General features: G+C 43.3%; 1 protein-coding gene across 6 annotated transcripts in view; it reads left to right on the top strand.

Moving 5' to 3' along the window:
* Nucleotides 1–10,889, top strand: part of LOC109919925 (solute carrier family 2, facilitated glucose transporter member 11-like) — a 59,229-nt gene extending 48,340 nt beyond the window's left edge. For 2 of the 6 annotated variants that reach the window (XM_048611337.1, XM_048611336.1), the window contains exons 11-13: nt 3,481–3,556; nt 4,844–4,971; nt 8,398–10,889. In XM_048611337.1, coding sequence (XP_048467294.1) covers nt 3,481–3,556; nt 4,844–4,971; nt 8,398–8,568 — 375 coding nt within the window. In that variant the 3' untranslated portion in view covers nt 8,569–10,889. The other 4 variants (XR_007264642.1, XR_007264641.1, XM_048611338.1 and 1 more) reach the window with 4 other exon arrangements.
* The last annotated feature ends 5,900 nt before the right edge of the window (nt 10,890–16,789 follow it).

The following is a 16,789-nucleotide window of genomic DNA, read 5'->3' as shown; positions in this document are numbered from 1 at the left end:
GAAATATTAAGTTAGCCCCTTTGGTAGGAAAAATATAAAGGCAGATAGTTTGTCAAAGGTGAGAAACTGTGAAAGATTTGTATTCTTAGGGACCTGTGTGACCATATATACCAATTATATAAGGTTATCAAGCAGGTATACTTAGCAATTAGGAAAGTCAATGGTTTGTTAATGTTTTTAGACATAGACATAGACATAGACATAGACATAGACATAGACATAGACATAGACCAGTACAGCACAGTACAGGCCCTTCGGCCCATGATGTTGTGCTGAACTTTTACCCTAAACCTAAGGTCTATCTAACCTCCACCCCTACCTTATACTATCATCCATATGCCTGTCTAATAGCCGCTTAAATGCCCCTAATGAGGCCAACTCTATTACCCTTTCTGGCAATGCATTCCACGCCCCTACCACTCTCTGAGTAAAGAACCTACCTCTGACGCCTCCCCTATATCTACCTCCACTCACTTTAAAACTATGCTCCCTCGTAATAGCTACCTCCACCCTAGGAAAAAGTCTCTCGCTGTCCACTCTATCTATACCTCTGATCATTTTGTACACCTCTATCAAGTCACCTCTCATCCTTCGTCGTTCTAAAGAGAAAAGCCCTAGCTCTCTCAACCTTTCCTCGTAAGACCTTCCCTCCATTCCAGGCAACATCCTGGTAAATCTCCTCTGCACTTTTTCCAACGTTTCCACATCTTTCCTGTAATGAGGCGACCAGAACTGGACACAATACTCCAGATGTGGCCAAACCAGGGTTTTGTTTAGCTGGAGCATAACTTCACCGATCTTAAACTCAATCGCTCTATTACCGAGCTGACTCTAATGTTAAGATAACTTGGTGGCAGAGGCTTCCCCATTTGGGTCTGAACGCGATGTGTGAGGAGACCAAACACATCCAAGTTCAGAATACAGGCTTCTAACACGCAGAATCCCTACAGTGTGGAATGCTGGCCATTCACCCCTTCACAACCTTTCCTCGTAAGACCTACCCTCCATTCCAGGCAACATCCTGGTAAATCTCCTCTGCACCTTTTTCCAATGCTTCCACATCTTTCCTGTAATGAGGTGACCAGAACTGGACACAATACTCCAGATGTGGCCGAACCAGGCTTTTGTTTTTTTTACAAAGGGTTGAATTGTATTGTTTACAGTTTAGATCTCCCTGTCCAAGGAAAGGAAACTTGCCTGAGAGGGAGGACAGTGAAGGTTCACTATATTGATTCTGAGAATGCAGACGTTGATCTTTGAGGAGCGGTTGAGTAGACTAGGCCTAGAGTTTAGAAGAATGAGAGGTGATCTCACTGAGTCATATAAAATTCTGAAAGGGCTTTCCGGGGTATATGCAGAGTAGTTGTTTCCTCTAGCTCGGCAGTCTAGAGCTAAGCATTACAACCTAAGTAGTAAGGGTCAACTATTTAGGACTGACATGAAACATTTCTTCATTCAGAGGGCTTTGATATTTGGAATTCGCTACCACAGAGTTATGGATGCTGAGTATCTTCAAGACTGAGATCAATGGATTTTTAGAATCCAGGGAATTAGAAAAGTGGGAATAATGTGGGAAGGGGTGTTGAGCTAAAGGTTAACTATGATTTTATTGAACGATACAGCAGCCTTGGAGGGTAGAGTGTCCAACTCCAGCTCATATTTCTTGTGTTTATATGTAACTTGATGTTAGAACCCTTTCAATTAGGCTTTCATTCCTGCCACAGCACTGAAATTGCCCTAACATCAAAGTAGCAAAAAGCATTCTATACAATTAGAACAATTTTATGTCCTCTCTATCCTTCTCTTTCTTGTCCTGTTTGCCACCTCTGATTTGTTGATAACACCATCCTTCTCCAACACCTCTCCTGTGTTGAATATCTCAGTGTACTGCCTTTGCACAGGCTCAGTCTTACTTATTTGATTGTAGCCAGAACATTTTCAGAAATGGGTACTGTCTCTGCCACTCCATACCACTACTCTCTCCCAAATTAATGCTGGAGTCTCCTGCTTATCTAGACTTTGCATTGTCTTATGTCCTGTCTTCATGCTGTCTCTTAGCCATATAATTCAAGGAGATTTATCAGTAACTGCCCACTATTTACCTCCGTCACCACCTACTCTACTATTATGATCTAGTGGCCTGAGTTGTTATTAGTTGTAAAAAAAGAATTGGCTTAACTGTAACTTTGTTGAAATACTTAACAAAATAGTATGTTATTTAACTACTACTCATTAACTGTTCCAGTATAGCAGCATCTTATAAACACGCTTGGCCAAGGCAAATAGAAAGGAAAACTCAGAAACACGAACCCAGCACTAAAGACAGAACACAAGCTTTTGCAACAACAAAGAGAACTGGGTCTTCTTCCAAACTTCTAGCTTCACCAGCTGAAAGCAAAACCTGGAAAAATGGGGTCTGTGTGAGCCTGTATCCACCCAATCATGCTTCTTTAGTCTACTTTCTAAATAAAAACAATAGATGGTTACTTTGCTGTGCATGGAGCAGCCAGCTTGGCAGCAGGTTTACAGCATTTGCTTTCAATAGGAACAGGACAGAACAAATCCCTCTTAAAGGCACATCTAAGAACATCTAGTGCTGTATCCCTAGTATGACTCAGTTCAACTCATTTCCAAAAGAGAGACATTAAGGGTCAATGTTTTGGGCCCAGTGAACCTTCTTCACTGCGTCCCTTGTGACCCTTGATGCCATGTCAGTCAAATGCTGTGCTGACGTCGGGAGCAGTCATTGTCACCTCCCCTCTAGACTTCAGCTCTTTTTTTTGGACCAAGTCTGTAATGAGATGAGTGACCCTGGAGATACTCAAACTAAGCTTCACTGAGGAGGTGATTGCAGAGCCTGTAACACTTGATAGCACTGTCAATGACATATCCATCACTTTGCTGATGATCCCCAGCCGTACCCAAAGAGGGCACCATCTGTATATCAGTCTCGCCTATGAATGAAAGCAATTTGCATATACTGGCCAGGTGAGGATTTTGGGTCAGGGATCATTGCAGAGCAATCCAGAGTGGGAATCTGACCCATCAGTGTTGAAGCTAAATTGTAGCTTAGCACAGTGGGGGCCAATCAGCTCCATTGGCCAAACAGTTGGTTAGTGATTCGGACTGACACCAACAGTTCAATTCCTCTTGTGGCTGATGTCACCATGAAGGCCCCACTTCTCAGTCTTGCTGCTCGTTTGTGGTGACCCTCAGGTTAAACCCACCGCCCATCGTCTCTCTCTCTCTCTCTTCTGCCACCACCGAGGTTAAACAAACTCCGATCTGGAGCAGGTTTCTGTGGCTCAATGTCCCCCCTTGAAAGAAGCATTCACTGAGTCAATGGAGCTCTCTGGGCCAAGTCACTGCTGAAATATAGCTCTTTTGTTGAATTGTTGAAACAAATAAATCCAACCATTAATTATAAATGAGATGGATATATCTTGCAAGTTTTGCTTGACACTGTCTGTCTTCATTTAGGACAAGGTCAGCTGGATGTCGTACCTGAGCATGATTTGCATCTTTGCTTCCATCTTAAGTTTCGGAATTGGACCAGGTAAGTCTTTGCATTCCAATCACACGAAGGGAAAAGCTCTAAATGTTGTGGTTATACAACAGGTCAGTCGACATTTGCAGGGGAGAAAGAACTATAAATTAACACCAGAGGCTGAACTGTGGCACAGTGGTTAGCACAGCTGCCTCACAGCAGCAGGGACCTGGGTTCAATTCCACCCTCGGGCAACTGTCTGTGTGGAGTTTGCACATTCTCCCTGTGTCTGTGTGGGTTTCCTCCAGGTACCCCTGTTTCCTCCCACAGCCCAAAGGTGTGCAGGTTAGGTGGATTGGCCATGCTAAATTGCCCATAGTGTTCAGGGATGTGTAAATTAGGTGGGTTATAGGGGGAAGGGTCTGGGTGGGATGCTCCAAGGGTCGGTGTGGACTTGTTGGGTCGAAGGGCCTGTTTCCACACTGTAGGGATTCTATGTTCTATGATTCTATGTGCAGGTTTGGTGGATTCCTTGGGAAATACAGGGATAGGAGAGGGGGTGGGTCTGGGTGAGGTGATCTTCAGAGGGTCAGTGTGGACTCAATGGGCTGAATGTCCTGCTTCCACACTGCAGGGATTCTATGATTTCATGTGAAAGCCCAAACAGGTAATTATACATATTTAGAAGGATCAGAGCCAAAATAAAATGAATTAGAACAATACATAACTGTAGTCACAGAGAGGAAGTTAATAGGTTTGATGCTAAGCAGTCTGCATGGCAGAATTCGACATTAAACCTTTGACCTACAGATTTGGGAGCTGTACTCTATTACCTCGTTCTGAAATCTGTCAGTCTCTTCATACAGAAATGCCAAAAATACACATCAGGAATCCCATAGAAGGTGGCTATCTTAGCAGGTGATAGGGCCACAGTTTGGCACTTCTGTGACCTGATATGCATTCTCATCAAGTCGTGAAAACAAACCACTTGAAGTGGTAAGTAGTAATGTGTGGAAAATCACGAGGGGTTACTGGGACCCTTTTTTATTGGTGTTCCTGCTTTCAGATTATTTTACACCCTGGTGCTTTGTTGTGTAGCTGTTATAATAACTGTAATGTGTGAGGAGTGTGTTCCCTGCTGTTGATTTGCTCTTGAAGAATGTCTGGTTATTTCCAACACTGACCTGGGGGAGAAACCAGAAAGCAGTAATATTTGGAAATGAATGTTCTCTATTCTGAAGCATACATGTTGGCCTAGTATGTCTTATTCATCAGTTTTACTGGTCTTTTTTTCCTTCTGGGAAATTTGCTTGTACAATCCAACTTCTAAATCTATTGTAAACTCTTTACCCTTAGCCGGAGTTACTGGAGTCATACCAATGGAGATCTTTGACCAAACTGCACGGCCTGCAGCCTACATGATCAATGGTTCCCTGCTCTGGATAAACTTTATTATTGTTGGGATGACTTTCCCATTTATTGTTGTAAGTATTTTGAGCACGAGCTAAATATAAGTTAATATTGTCATAAGTTGTCCTGTTGCTGGTGAATTACTTCCTGATGACTGTGACATTGTTGTGTTCTGTTTGTCTTTGGACTCCTGTATTGTAGCGAATTGTTCCCAATTTAAAAGAAAACAATTTATCCTACCCCCGTCTCTGTTCTCATGGTCCCCCTGTAGAGTAATATAGCATGGTGGCAGAGGGAATCTATTGCTGGGCCTCTGCTGCTCTTCACTCTACAACTGGGAGTTATACAGAAGCAGCCTGGAGTACTTGGTTGGTAATTTCTCTTTGCTGTCTGTTAAGTTTGCTTTAGCTCACCTCTTTCCTCCTTAGCAGGACGGTGGTTCGGTGGTTGGCACTGCTGTCTCACAGCACCAGGGATCAAAGTTTGATTCCACCCTCGGGCGACTGTGTGTGTGGAGTTTGCATGTTCTCTCCATGTCTGCATGGGTTTGCTCCGGTTTCCTCCCCTGGTGGCCAGGGATGTGCAGGCTAGGTGGATTAGCCATGGGAAACGCAGGGATATAGGGATAGGGTGGGGGTGTGTAGATCTGGGAAAAATGTTGTTTGGAGGGTTGGTGTGGACTCGATGGGCTGAATGGCCTGCTCCCACACTGTAGGGATTGTATGATCCTACTTAGACAGTGCAGAAGGATAAACTGAAAGCCCCTCCTTTCTTCTCTTTTCTCTCTGTTGTCAGAGTGATAAATTGTGATAAGGCTGATGCTATATCAAATCTTTTCCTAATTTGTATAGGTTATTGGGGATAGATGGGAATGTGGAATTTGGAACACCTACCGACTGACCATGATCTTATTGATGGCGGATCAGGCTTGAAGAGCCAAGTGACCTACTCCTGTTCCTGACTCATATCTGTTCCCAAATCTCCCATAGTGTGCAGCAGACTTTTATGGCATTAAGCATGTATTACTTATTCACACACCCACCCCTGAAAGGTCTACACTTTTAACCTTATATCCCACACCCAGGAAAGATACAATTCAGAATTGAAGAAGAATTACACCAGACTCAAACCGTTAACTTTGTTCCTGTTCCTTTTTATTTCTACCCCCCCACCCCACCCTTTGTTTCCCCATACCCTGATTGTGAAGTTGCATTTAAAAATGACCCCCAGAGTAGGTTATCTTAGGGTTTATTAAGACATTCAAACCCTGGGGTGGAATAGTTCACAGTACACACAAGCCCGCATGGGAAAGGGAAGGAAGGAAGTTACAATTATAAATTATTTAAAAATCAAAGATATTGACATTCGTTCATACATGTGAATTACAGTGCGGTTACGTCAATATCCAGTGAAGTTTTATAGTTAGCTGAGTCTGGCAGAATTCTGTTTAATAGAAGCTTGAATGCAGGTGGATTGCTGTTGAAAGCACAACAATATAATTCTTCTGGTCTAGTAAATGAGTTCATCCCTGGAATTCTGTCTTAGGGTAGAAAGCAGATTAAGGAAAGAAGTCAGAGCCGCTTCAGTTATGTCTCTGGGGCTCCAGGTTGGGTCATTGTGGTAAACTGGATAGATTGATACATGTGGCTAAAAGCCATTGTATGTTTTCCTTTACTTTGTCCTAGACTGGCTGAGTTGGATATGCTGTCTGTGTAGGGTTGCGTGGAATGTCTATAGCATGCAAGGTATATGGCATTTCAGGAGGATGATGTCAACATTTGTCCCCATCTTAGTGGCACTGGCTGAGAAATAAATGTTGGCTAGGGTACAGAGTTTCTTTCCTCAATTACAAACAACGTTCTGGGACTTTTCTTTTGATGATACCTCTGTTGAACACTCCATTTGAAAGATAACACCTCTGATAAGTGCAGCACCCTCTCAGCACTGCAGTGCAGTGATAGCCTAGATGATGAGCTTAATTGTCTGGAAGAGATGGATTCTGATTTCGAGGCAAGATCTGCCTATTCATGAAGCCGAGGAGGAGAACTTTTGCAAAGGAGATGGGCTAGGGGGAAAAAATAGAGATTGCTGGAAAAGCTCAGCAGGTCTGGCAGGATCAGTGGATAGAAATCACAGTTAATGTTGCAGGTTGAATGACCCTCAGAACTGAAAATGTCGTTTTATCTGCAGAAGATAGGGTGGGGGGAGGGGTGAGGAGTGAAAGGTAAGAGGGGATAGAGCCCAAAGAGAGAGAAGAACATCGGACAGACAAAGGAGTGGATAATGATCTGGCTCAGAGGGTGCATAGCTATTAATGGAGACTGTTAGTAGCTAACAATGGGTGGTGTGTAATGGCAGAGGTGTGATTACAGGGCCTGTTTGTAAGGCTTGGAGTATGGACATGGGAGAGCTCAAACCCTAAACTTGTTGAATTCAATATTGAGTCCAGAAGGCTGCAGGGTCCCCCCAAGCGGAAAATGAGGTGTTGTTCTTCCAACTTGTGCTGAGCTTCACTGGAGCACTGCAGCAAGCCTAAGACAGAGGTGTTGGCCAGGGAACAGGGTGGTGTGTTGAAGTGCTAGGCAATTAGAAACTCAGGGTCTTCTTTGCGAACAGAACGCGAGTGTTCTGCGAAACGGTCACCCAGTCTATGCTTTGTTTTCCCAATGTAGAGGAGACTACCTTGGGAGCAGCGAATGCAGTAGACTAGATTGTGAGAAGTGCAGGTAAAGCGCTGCTTCACCTGGAAGGTATGTTTGGGCCCTTGGATACTGGGGAGGGAGGAGGTGAATGGACAGATGTTACACCTTCAGCAGTTGCAGGGGAAGGTGCTGTGAGTCTGTGTGGGGATGGTGGTGTTAGGGGTGAAGGAAAAGTGGACCAGGGTGTCCCAGAGGGAATGGTCCCCATGGAAGACGGACAAGGGAGGGGAGTAGGTGTCTGGTGGTGGCATCCCACTGGAGATGGTGAAAGTGGCAGCGAATGATCTTCTGGATACAGATACTGGTGGAATGGTAGGTGAGGACAAGGTGAGCCCTATTGCTGCTGCAAGAGGGAAGAGAAGAGGTGAGGGTTGAAGTGTGGGACATGGGTTGGACCCAGCTGTCAACCACAATGCTTGGGAATCTTTGGCTGAGGAAGAAGATGGACATTTCATAGGCTTCCATATCGAAGTTGGCATCATAGGAACAGATGGCTTTACTCCTTATGCCCTCCCCCGACCCTATCTTCTGCGTATAAACTGACAATTTCCGAGCTACCATCTGTCCTGAGGAAGGTCACTTGACCTGCAACATTAACTCTGATTTCTGTCCACAGATGTTGCCAGACCTGCTGAGCTTTTCCAGCAATTTCTGTCTTTGTCTCTTATTTACAACATTGGCAGTTCTTTCGGTTTTTGTGGGATAGGGAAACTTGAGGAAAGGAAAATTTGGGAAATGATAGACTGACTTTATCCTTTATCCTGCCTGATTGCATTCATCATTTTATCTACCTTTCAGGAGGGGCTGGGCAGTTTCTGTTATGTGCCATTCATTTGCCTTAGCTTCCTTGCTGCTTTGTTCATCGGAATCTTCCTGCCAGAAACAAAAGGAAAGACTTTTCTGGAAATTTCTGAGGAGTTCTACAGGTGGAATTTCAAGGAGCCAGTGAGGGAAAGTTGTGACTTGTGAAAATATTGTAATTGTGTACGATGCCTGTCTTTGCATGATTTCACTTGTGGTAGCTAGTTATCCTATTTATTGTCCATTTCACTGGGTTCAGAATTTATGGAAGATGTGGGTTTATATTGCATGTTCATGCTAATACCAAACCTTTGTATCCTGTCCTTTACTTTGGACCCTCGGGGGAGAATTTTAACCTCCTCATGCCCAAAATAAAAACAAAATCAGCCTATTGGGTTGAATGGGGAGATTAAATACTTAAAAACCAGATTACTGACCCACTCTGCCCATTTCCAGCTTTAACTGAGGCATGATGTGGGTTGGAGATTAATCTGTTTCTTGAAGGGGGATTAGTATTATAAATATAACAATTAGGCTGTGAGCTGAATTCTCTCAGTTTCTTGAATGTGACTGTTCTTAACAAGACAAGTATTTGGCAGGTCCAGGAGGTCTGTGCCTTTTTACCTACTTCCTGGAACCAACCCATACCTTCCTGAGGATCCCCTGTGATCAGCCCCAGGTGAACTCAAGCCTGACCTGGACCTACTAAGTCGTGAAGCCTTCAGTTTTCGGTTTCCTATCAGACTGGGAGCCAAAACTGGCAATCAGTTGGCTTTTGAACAATGAATTAACCAGATTTTGCACTCAATAACACTCCACAGCATCTGGCATCTGGGCTACCCGTGGCATGCTGAGTCACAGGCATCCTGCAGGTCAGGTTAGGAAATGGCCAAGCTTTGATTATGTTCTCTGTTCTGGCCTCCTTTATATCCAGTCGATCCCAACCTATTTGAAACGTAACCACCTGTATTCGTTATGTTTTGCTATTCATACAGTGACTTCTCGTTCCATAAGGTAATATATTTTTTGAAAAAAAACTTGTTTCCTTCATCAAATCCTCTCTGACCTTGACCATCTATCTGAGTAACCCTTACTTTCTATCTTTAAGCCCATTTGTATATATTCCTAGTCTTTGTGCTAACATTGAAGCCAGTATTCTCCAGCAATTTCTGTTTTTGTTTCAGATTTACAGAATCCACAGTTCTTTTTTGTTATTGAAGCCAATGTCTTGCTCTCCATTTCTCTTCCTGCCCCCAAAGATGTTTTGACCAAGCTTATAGCTATCTCTCCTAAAACTACCTAATGATGTCTCAATGACATCCTTTCATTGATTTTAGTTTCTCTTTTATAATCTGTTGGCATGCTTTGTACATTAAAGACACTATACAAATGCAAGTTGAGGTGCAACTTTTTAATGCACTTGTTAGACCCCTATAGAGTTACTGTTTGTTGATCTGTATGCCTCACTGCAAAAAAAAAATTAATCCTGTGCTGAAAATAGCATAAAGAACAAAAAGACAGTTCCCATGAACAACGGGAAAGAACTATGAGGGAAAGGTTAAATATGCTTTAAGTATTACAGTCCTTAAAAGAGGGACAAAATGAGAGTCCTCATTGATGTTTAGAATTTTAAGTGCAATACAGAAAAGAGAAATAGTGGGTTTAAGCCAAAACATTTAGGAAAATCACATAAAACAGTGACAGTTATAAAGGAATAAGAGCATGAAGGATACAATTGATCTGAGATTGAGAAAATCAGTCCATGAATTAGTGAGAAATTTGAGATACAGGAGGAAAATAGATACCAAAAATATGAGTGTTTTGGAAGGCAGATTGCATCATGACAATCCAAATCTCAATGTCCAGTGTGAGAATTGATCTTCTCCAAAGGCATCAACACAAAGAGAACGTGAATCTGCTTAACAATATTATGACAATATAAAACATAGTTGACTAAGTGAAAATAATAGTATTTATCACATGATGCACTTAAACAAACACTATTCTCATGCCTACCTCAGACTGAGTGCAAAATCACTGAACCAGAAATTACAGTCAATACTCTTTATAATGCTGCTTCCTGGGCAAATTAGTGAATGAAATTATATTACTTCATGCACCTATTTTTTAAGCAACCTGTACAGGGATGTTGGACATAAACCCAGGCCTCATGGTCCGGGGTAGGGACACTACCACTGCACCACAAGAGGGTCCTGCACCTTTCGATGTTGAAGATGTACTCGTATCCAAAGGCTTCAACAGTGCCATCTACTCAGGTAATATCAGGCAGATTCCTGAATAGAGTTTGAAGGGCCACATACATCCATCTGTGTTCTGAATGTATACGTATATATTATTAAGTACCGATGTGCTAATTGCTCAAGCAGGCAATGTTCAAATAGAAATTAAGTTGTTCAACAAATTAGTATATTTGGTGTACTGTGCACTGTTACTGTTGTATATTTTATAAACAATATTGTGATTTATGTACTGAGATATTTATTTGAAGAAATAAATCACAATTTATCTGCAAAGTATTTTGAAATTACTGCTTGCAGCCTGTTTTAAAATTTCCAATGTCCCTTATGGCTCTCAATCTGAGCAGGACTATTTCTGCTGTATCCCCCAGGGGGCACTGTTCACACAAGTCTCTGCCTTTCACACCTACTCCAGCTTTCTAATGTCTTTGCCCTTACCCAGAGTCACTCTCTCTAAATATGTACAAGCACCCACCAAGAAAGTGTATCTGAATTTGAGAGATTGGGAGGCGTCGATGTCTTTGATCTTAAGTCATCAAAAGCCACTATGCAGATGCAGCAAGCAATTAGGAAGACAAATGGTATATTGGCCGAAACAAGTAAAAAGATTTGAGTACAGGAGTAAAGATAGAATCTTGGTGAGACCACACTGGAGAATTGTGTGCAGCTTTAGTCCCCTTGACTGTATATACTTGCTCCCAGAAGGTGCAGCAGGGATTCACCAGATTATTTCCTGGGATGGTAGGACTGTCTTCTGAGGATTAAGAAACTGGCCTTGACTTTGGTAGAGTTTAGAAGAAGGAGAGGTGATTTCATTTAAACTTCTAAAACTCTTAAAGCACAAGGCAGGATAGATACAGAAAGGAGTTTCTCCTATTTGGGAGATCTAAAACCAGGGGACGCAGCCTCACAATAAGGGACAAGCCCATTTAGGACTGGGATGAGGAGGAATTCCCTCTGGATCTTGGGAATTCTATCCCTAGAGGGCTGCAGATGCTCAATCAATGAGTATTTACAAGTCAGAGAAAAATAAATGTTTATGGATTGATAGATATACATCCAGGAAAATGGGAGATCACAGGAAAATTGCATCCACTTAGAATATCAATCATTATTTAGAATCTTTAGTCCTCCAGTGCCTTCAATTTAGAACGTTCATCTTCAGAATTAAATCCCTTCATGGTTTCTATCCTTCCTACCTCTCTTGGTCTTTACACACATTATTCAGTCACCAATTGATATTTTGTGTAGGGGTATGTACACTATTAATGAAGTCTCCTCATATTTCTGATGAGTTTAGAAATTATATGGCGTGCCAAGGAGTAAGGGCTATTGCATCTCTCTCTACATTCCTGATAGTAATGTTGTACCAGCCAGTTCATTACAATAATACCTGCATTTAATGATCTGCTGATTTTCCAGTGAGCTGCCTGTAACAAAGAATATGATCGTCCCAAATAACGAACAATGAAAGAGATATTTTAACAAGTACGGCACCAATAAAATGTGTTCTTTTCAAACAATCGTCCGACCTGTGGAATCTTAAAAGCTGTCGTGTAATCTCACTCTTGACAGTCTAACCCATGGTTAAATATTGCAGTTATGTACTTTTACTTCATTCAATGTGGGTATCGCTGGCTGGGCAGCATTTGTTGCTTTTCCCTAGTTGCCCTTGAGAAGATGGTGGTGAGCTGCCTTCTTGAACCATTGCAGTCCATATGCTGTAGGTTGACCCACAATGCCCTTAGGGACAGTATTCCAGAATTTTGACCCAGCAGCAGTGAAGGAACAACGATATATTTCCAAGCCAGGATAGTGAGTGTCTTGGAGGGGAACTTGCGGGTGATGGTGTTCCCACATATCTGCTGCTCTTGTCCTTCCAGACAGAAGTGGTCGTGGGTTTCGATGATGCTGTCTGAGGATCTTTGGTGAATTTTTGTAGTGCATCTTGTAGGTAGTATACACTGCTGTTACTGAGCATCAGGGGTTGAGGGAGTGGATTCTTGTGGATGTGGTGCCAATTAAGTGGGCTGTTTTGTCTTGGATGTCGTGTGTTTATCTGGTGAGACCAGTTGAGTTTTTGGTCGATGGTAACCCCCAGGATGTTGATCATAGAGTATTTGGTGATAGTAACACCATTGAATGTCAAGGGGCAGTGGTTATACTGTTTCTTATTGGTGATGGTCATAGCCTGGCATTTGTGTGACACAAATGTTACTTGCCACTTGTCAGCCCAAGCCTGGATATTGTTCAGATCTTCTGCGTTTGAACATGAACTGAAGAGTTGCAAAAGGTGCTGAACATTGTGCAATCATCAATGAACATCCCCACCTCTGATCTTACGATGGAGGAAAAGTCATTGATGAAGAAGGTGAAGGTTGGGCCTAGGACTGTACCCTGAGGAACTCCTGCAGAGCTGTCCTGGAGGTGAGATGACTTACCTCCAACAACCACAACCGTCTTCCTTTGTGTCAGGTAATATTCCAACCCAGTGGAGAGCTTGCCGTTTGATACTCATTAATTTCAATTTGTTAGTGCTCCTTGATGCAACAGTCAGTCAAATGCAGCCTTGATGTCAAGGCCTGTCACTCTCACCTCACCTCTGGAATTCAGTTCTTTTGTCCATGTTTGAACCAAGGCTGTAATGAGGTCAGGAGCTGAGTGGCCCTGGCAGAATTCAAACTGGGCATCACTGAGCAGGTGCTGCTTGATAGCACTGTTGATGACACCTGTGGGCAGCATGGTGGCTCAGTGGTTAGCACTGATGCCTCACAGTGCCAGGGACCTGAGTTCAATTCCACCCTTAGTGACTATCTGTGTGGAGTTTGCACATTCTACCCGTGTCTGTGTGGGTTTCCTCCCACAGTCCAAAGATGTGCAGGTTAGGTGAATTGGCCATTCTAAATTGCCCATTGTGTCCAGGGGTGTGTAGGTTAGGTGGATTAGCCATGAGAAATGGAGGGATAGTGTAAGGGATGTGGGGCTGAATGGGATGGTATTCGGAGGGTGGTTGTGAACTCGATGGGATTCTAATATATTCTATTCTAAAACTTTGTATCACTTTACTGATGATTGAGAGTAGACTGACAGGGTGGTAATTGGCTGGCGTGGATTTGTCCTGCTTTTACTTGGGCAATTTTCCACATTGCCGGGTAGATACCAGTGTTGTAACTGTACTGGAACAGCTTGGCTAGGCGTGCAGCAAGTTCTGGAGCACAAGTCTTCAGTACTATTGCCGGAATGTTGCCACGGCCTGTAGCTTTTGCAGTGTCCAGTGTCTCCAACCTTTTCTTGATATCACATGGAATGAATCGAATTGGCTGAAGACTGGTATCAGTAATGCTGTGGAACAATGGAGGAGGCTGAGATGGATCATCCACTCGGCACTTCTGGCTGAAGATTGCTGCAAATGCTTCAGCGTTATCTTTTGCACTGATGTGCTGGGCTCTTCCATCATTGGGGATGGGGATATTTGTGGAGCCTCCTCCTCCAGTGAGTTGTTTAATTGTCCACTACCATTCACGACAGGATGTGGCAGGACTGCAGAGCTTAGATCTGATCTGTTGGTTGTGGGATCGCTTATCTCTGTCTATCACTTGCTGCTTTTGCTGTTTGGTGTACAAGTAGTCCTGTTCAGTAGCTTCACCAGGTTGGTACCTCATTTTTTAGGTGTACCTGGTGCTGCTCCTGGCATGCCCTCCTGCACCCTCCATTGAATCAGAGTTGACCCCTGGTTTGATGGTAATGGTTGAGTGGGGGATGTGCTGGTCCGTGAGGTTACAGATTGTGCTGGAGTACAATCCTGCTGCTGTTGATGGCCCACAGCGCCTCATGGATGCCCTGTCTCGAGTTGCTAGATCTGTGTGAAGTCTGTCCCATTTAGCACAGTGATAGTGCCACACAACATGTGAAAATGGAACTTTATTTCCACAACGACTATGCAGTGGTCACTCTTTGTGATACTGTCATGGGCGGGTGCATCCGCAGCTGGCAGATTGGCATATTATGCAAAGTATTGATTCCAAAATGCTGATTAAACATCCTGGGATTGCGATTATAGTTCGCTGACCATCCCACTCTCAACCCCGCTCTTCATCCATTCCACAGACCACCTTATTGCTGCCTACTGATGGATGGAGACAGCCAGGGAGGCAGTGAGGGTTCAGAGAAACATAGACAATTGGAGCAGGAGTAGGCCATTCAAAGTGATCATGGCTGATCATCCAACTTAGTACCCTGTTCCTGCTTTCTTCCTATACCCTTTGATCCCTTAAGCCTTAAGAACTATATCTAACTTTTCTTTTTGAAAACTTTCAATGTTTTGGCCTCAACCGCTTTTCCATGCCAGGGAATTCCACAGGTTCACCACTCTCTGGGTGAAGACATTTCTCCTCATCCCGTCCTAAATGGCCTACCCCATGTCCTTAAATTGTCATCCTGCTTCTGGATTCCCCGATCATCAGGAACGTCCTTCCCTATGTTTACCCTGTCTAGTCTTGGTAGAATTTATAGATTCATAGCAGATTCCTTCATTCTTCTAAACTCCAATGAGTATAGTCCAAACCGATTGACTCTGCAGTCTCTCTACATCTTGGGTTGGAAGTGCTATGCTGAGCGAACATTCAGCAGGCGCACAATGATGAGGTCAGCTGTTCCATGGCACTGTGGGTCAGGAAGTTGGCACCCACTCCATCGTAGGCACTTACTCGCTGTCCCCCTCCCCCACCCACTTCTCCAGTTGCCACTTCATTTTCCCCCTGAGGTTAAATCGCAAGGAGGTAGAAAGCAGAGGACTAGCAGCGGGGAAAACCCCCATGAAATTTTACAGCCACCGTGCCTGTCAAATTCTCCCCACTCTATTTACCTCATTGATCTTTTTAACATTTTTAAACACCTCAATCAGGTAGTCCCTCAATCTTCTATACGCAAAGGAGTGTAGGTCACATCTATACTCTTTAACCTCACAATTTAACCATCTAAGCCCTCTGCACTCTTTCACTCCATTTTTTAGTAAATCTGATAAGTCACAGGATGTTGGCAGTGCATCAAGTGCTCATTTTTCCTGTACAAGATCAGACAGCAACTGGCAGCTGATGAATTAATCTCGATGTGATTCAAGGTTGAAGGGTCTAGGCCCGAAACGTCAGCTTCCTGCTCCTCTGATGCTGCTTGGCCTGCTGTGTTCATCCAGGTCTACACCTTGTTATCTCAGATTCTCCAGCATCTGCAGTTCCTACTATCTCTGAAAAAGTAATACCGTTTCTTCACTTTCCAGCAGAGGTGTGAGTGAACAGTAATTTAAGATGGACTAGACTCCAAACCTTGGACCTTTCTGCTATGTGGCTCAGTAACTATGTGACAGGCCTGATTGCCTGAAGTGGAAGGATGTAGTTTGGGAAACAAATGGTGGCTCAGTGATTAGCACTGCATATTGAAACAGTGTCTTGGAAAAATGTCACACTGTTTTAATAGGCACATTGGAGATTGCTAATGAATCCTAGCACTGAGGGAGAGTAACAGAAACTTTAGTCTCTTCTGAGGAGTGCAATACCTGGTGCTAAATGTTGCTGCGGTTTCTTACGTTTCTGATATAGTATGGTTTCCTCAGAATTACCTGTTGCGATATGAGATGGCAATTTGCTTAATTCATACTAGATTTTATTCTTTCTAGGGATGTCACGGTCATGGGTAAGGCCTTGTGGCATTTATTACCCTTCCCCAATTGCCCCTTGAATTGAGTGACTGTAACAGGGCACTTCAGAGGACACTTAACAGTCAAGCACTATGGGTCTGGTGTTACATGAAGGCCTAACCAGTTAAGGATGGGAGAAACCCCCTACAAGAGACATTACTAAACCATTGTTCCATTATTACTGTCACTAGTTTTCCATTCCAGAATTATTAATTGAATTTAATTTCCACCAGCTGTATTGCCTCAGAGCATTAGCCTGCACCTCTGGAGTGTTAATCAAATGAAGTTATCATGTTGCTACTATGCCTCTACATTACTCTAAACTGATTTTTATCACCGCAGACCCTAGTCGTGAGAGGTCTGTGTTCAGATGCCTACATGATAATTTGTGAAATTAAATTAATTACATTTGATGATCTGTTGGACAGTAAATATAACA

Source organism: Rhincodon typus, chromosome 24 (assembly GCF_021869965.1).
Source record: "Rhincodon typus isolate 14 chromosome 24, sRhiTyp1.1, whole genome shotgun sequence".
NCBI lineage: Eukaryota > Metazoa > Chordata > Chondrichthyes > Orectolobiformes > Rhincodontidae > Rhincodon > Rhincodon typus.
Note: the sequence above shows the minus strand (reverse complement) of the source record. Positions and strands in the feature narration are given on the sequence as shown.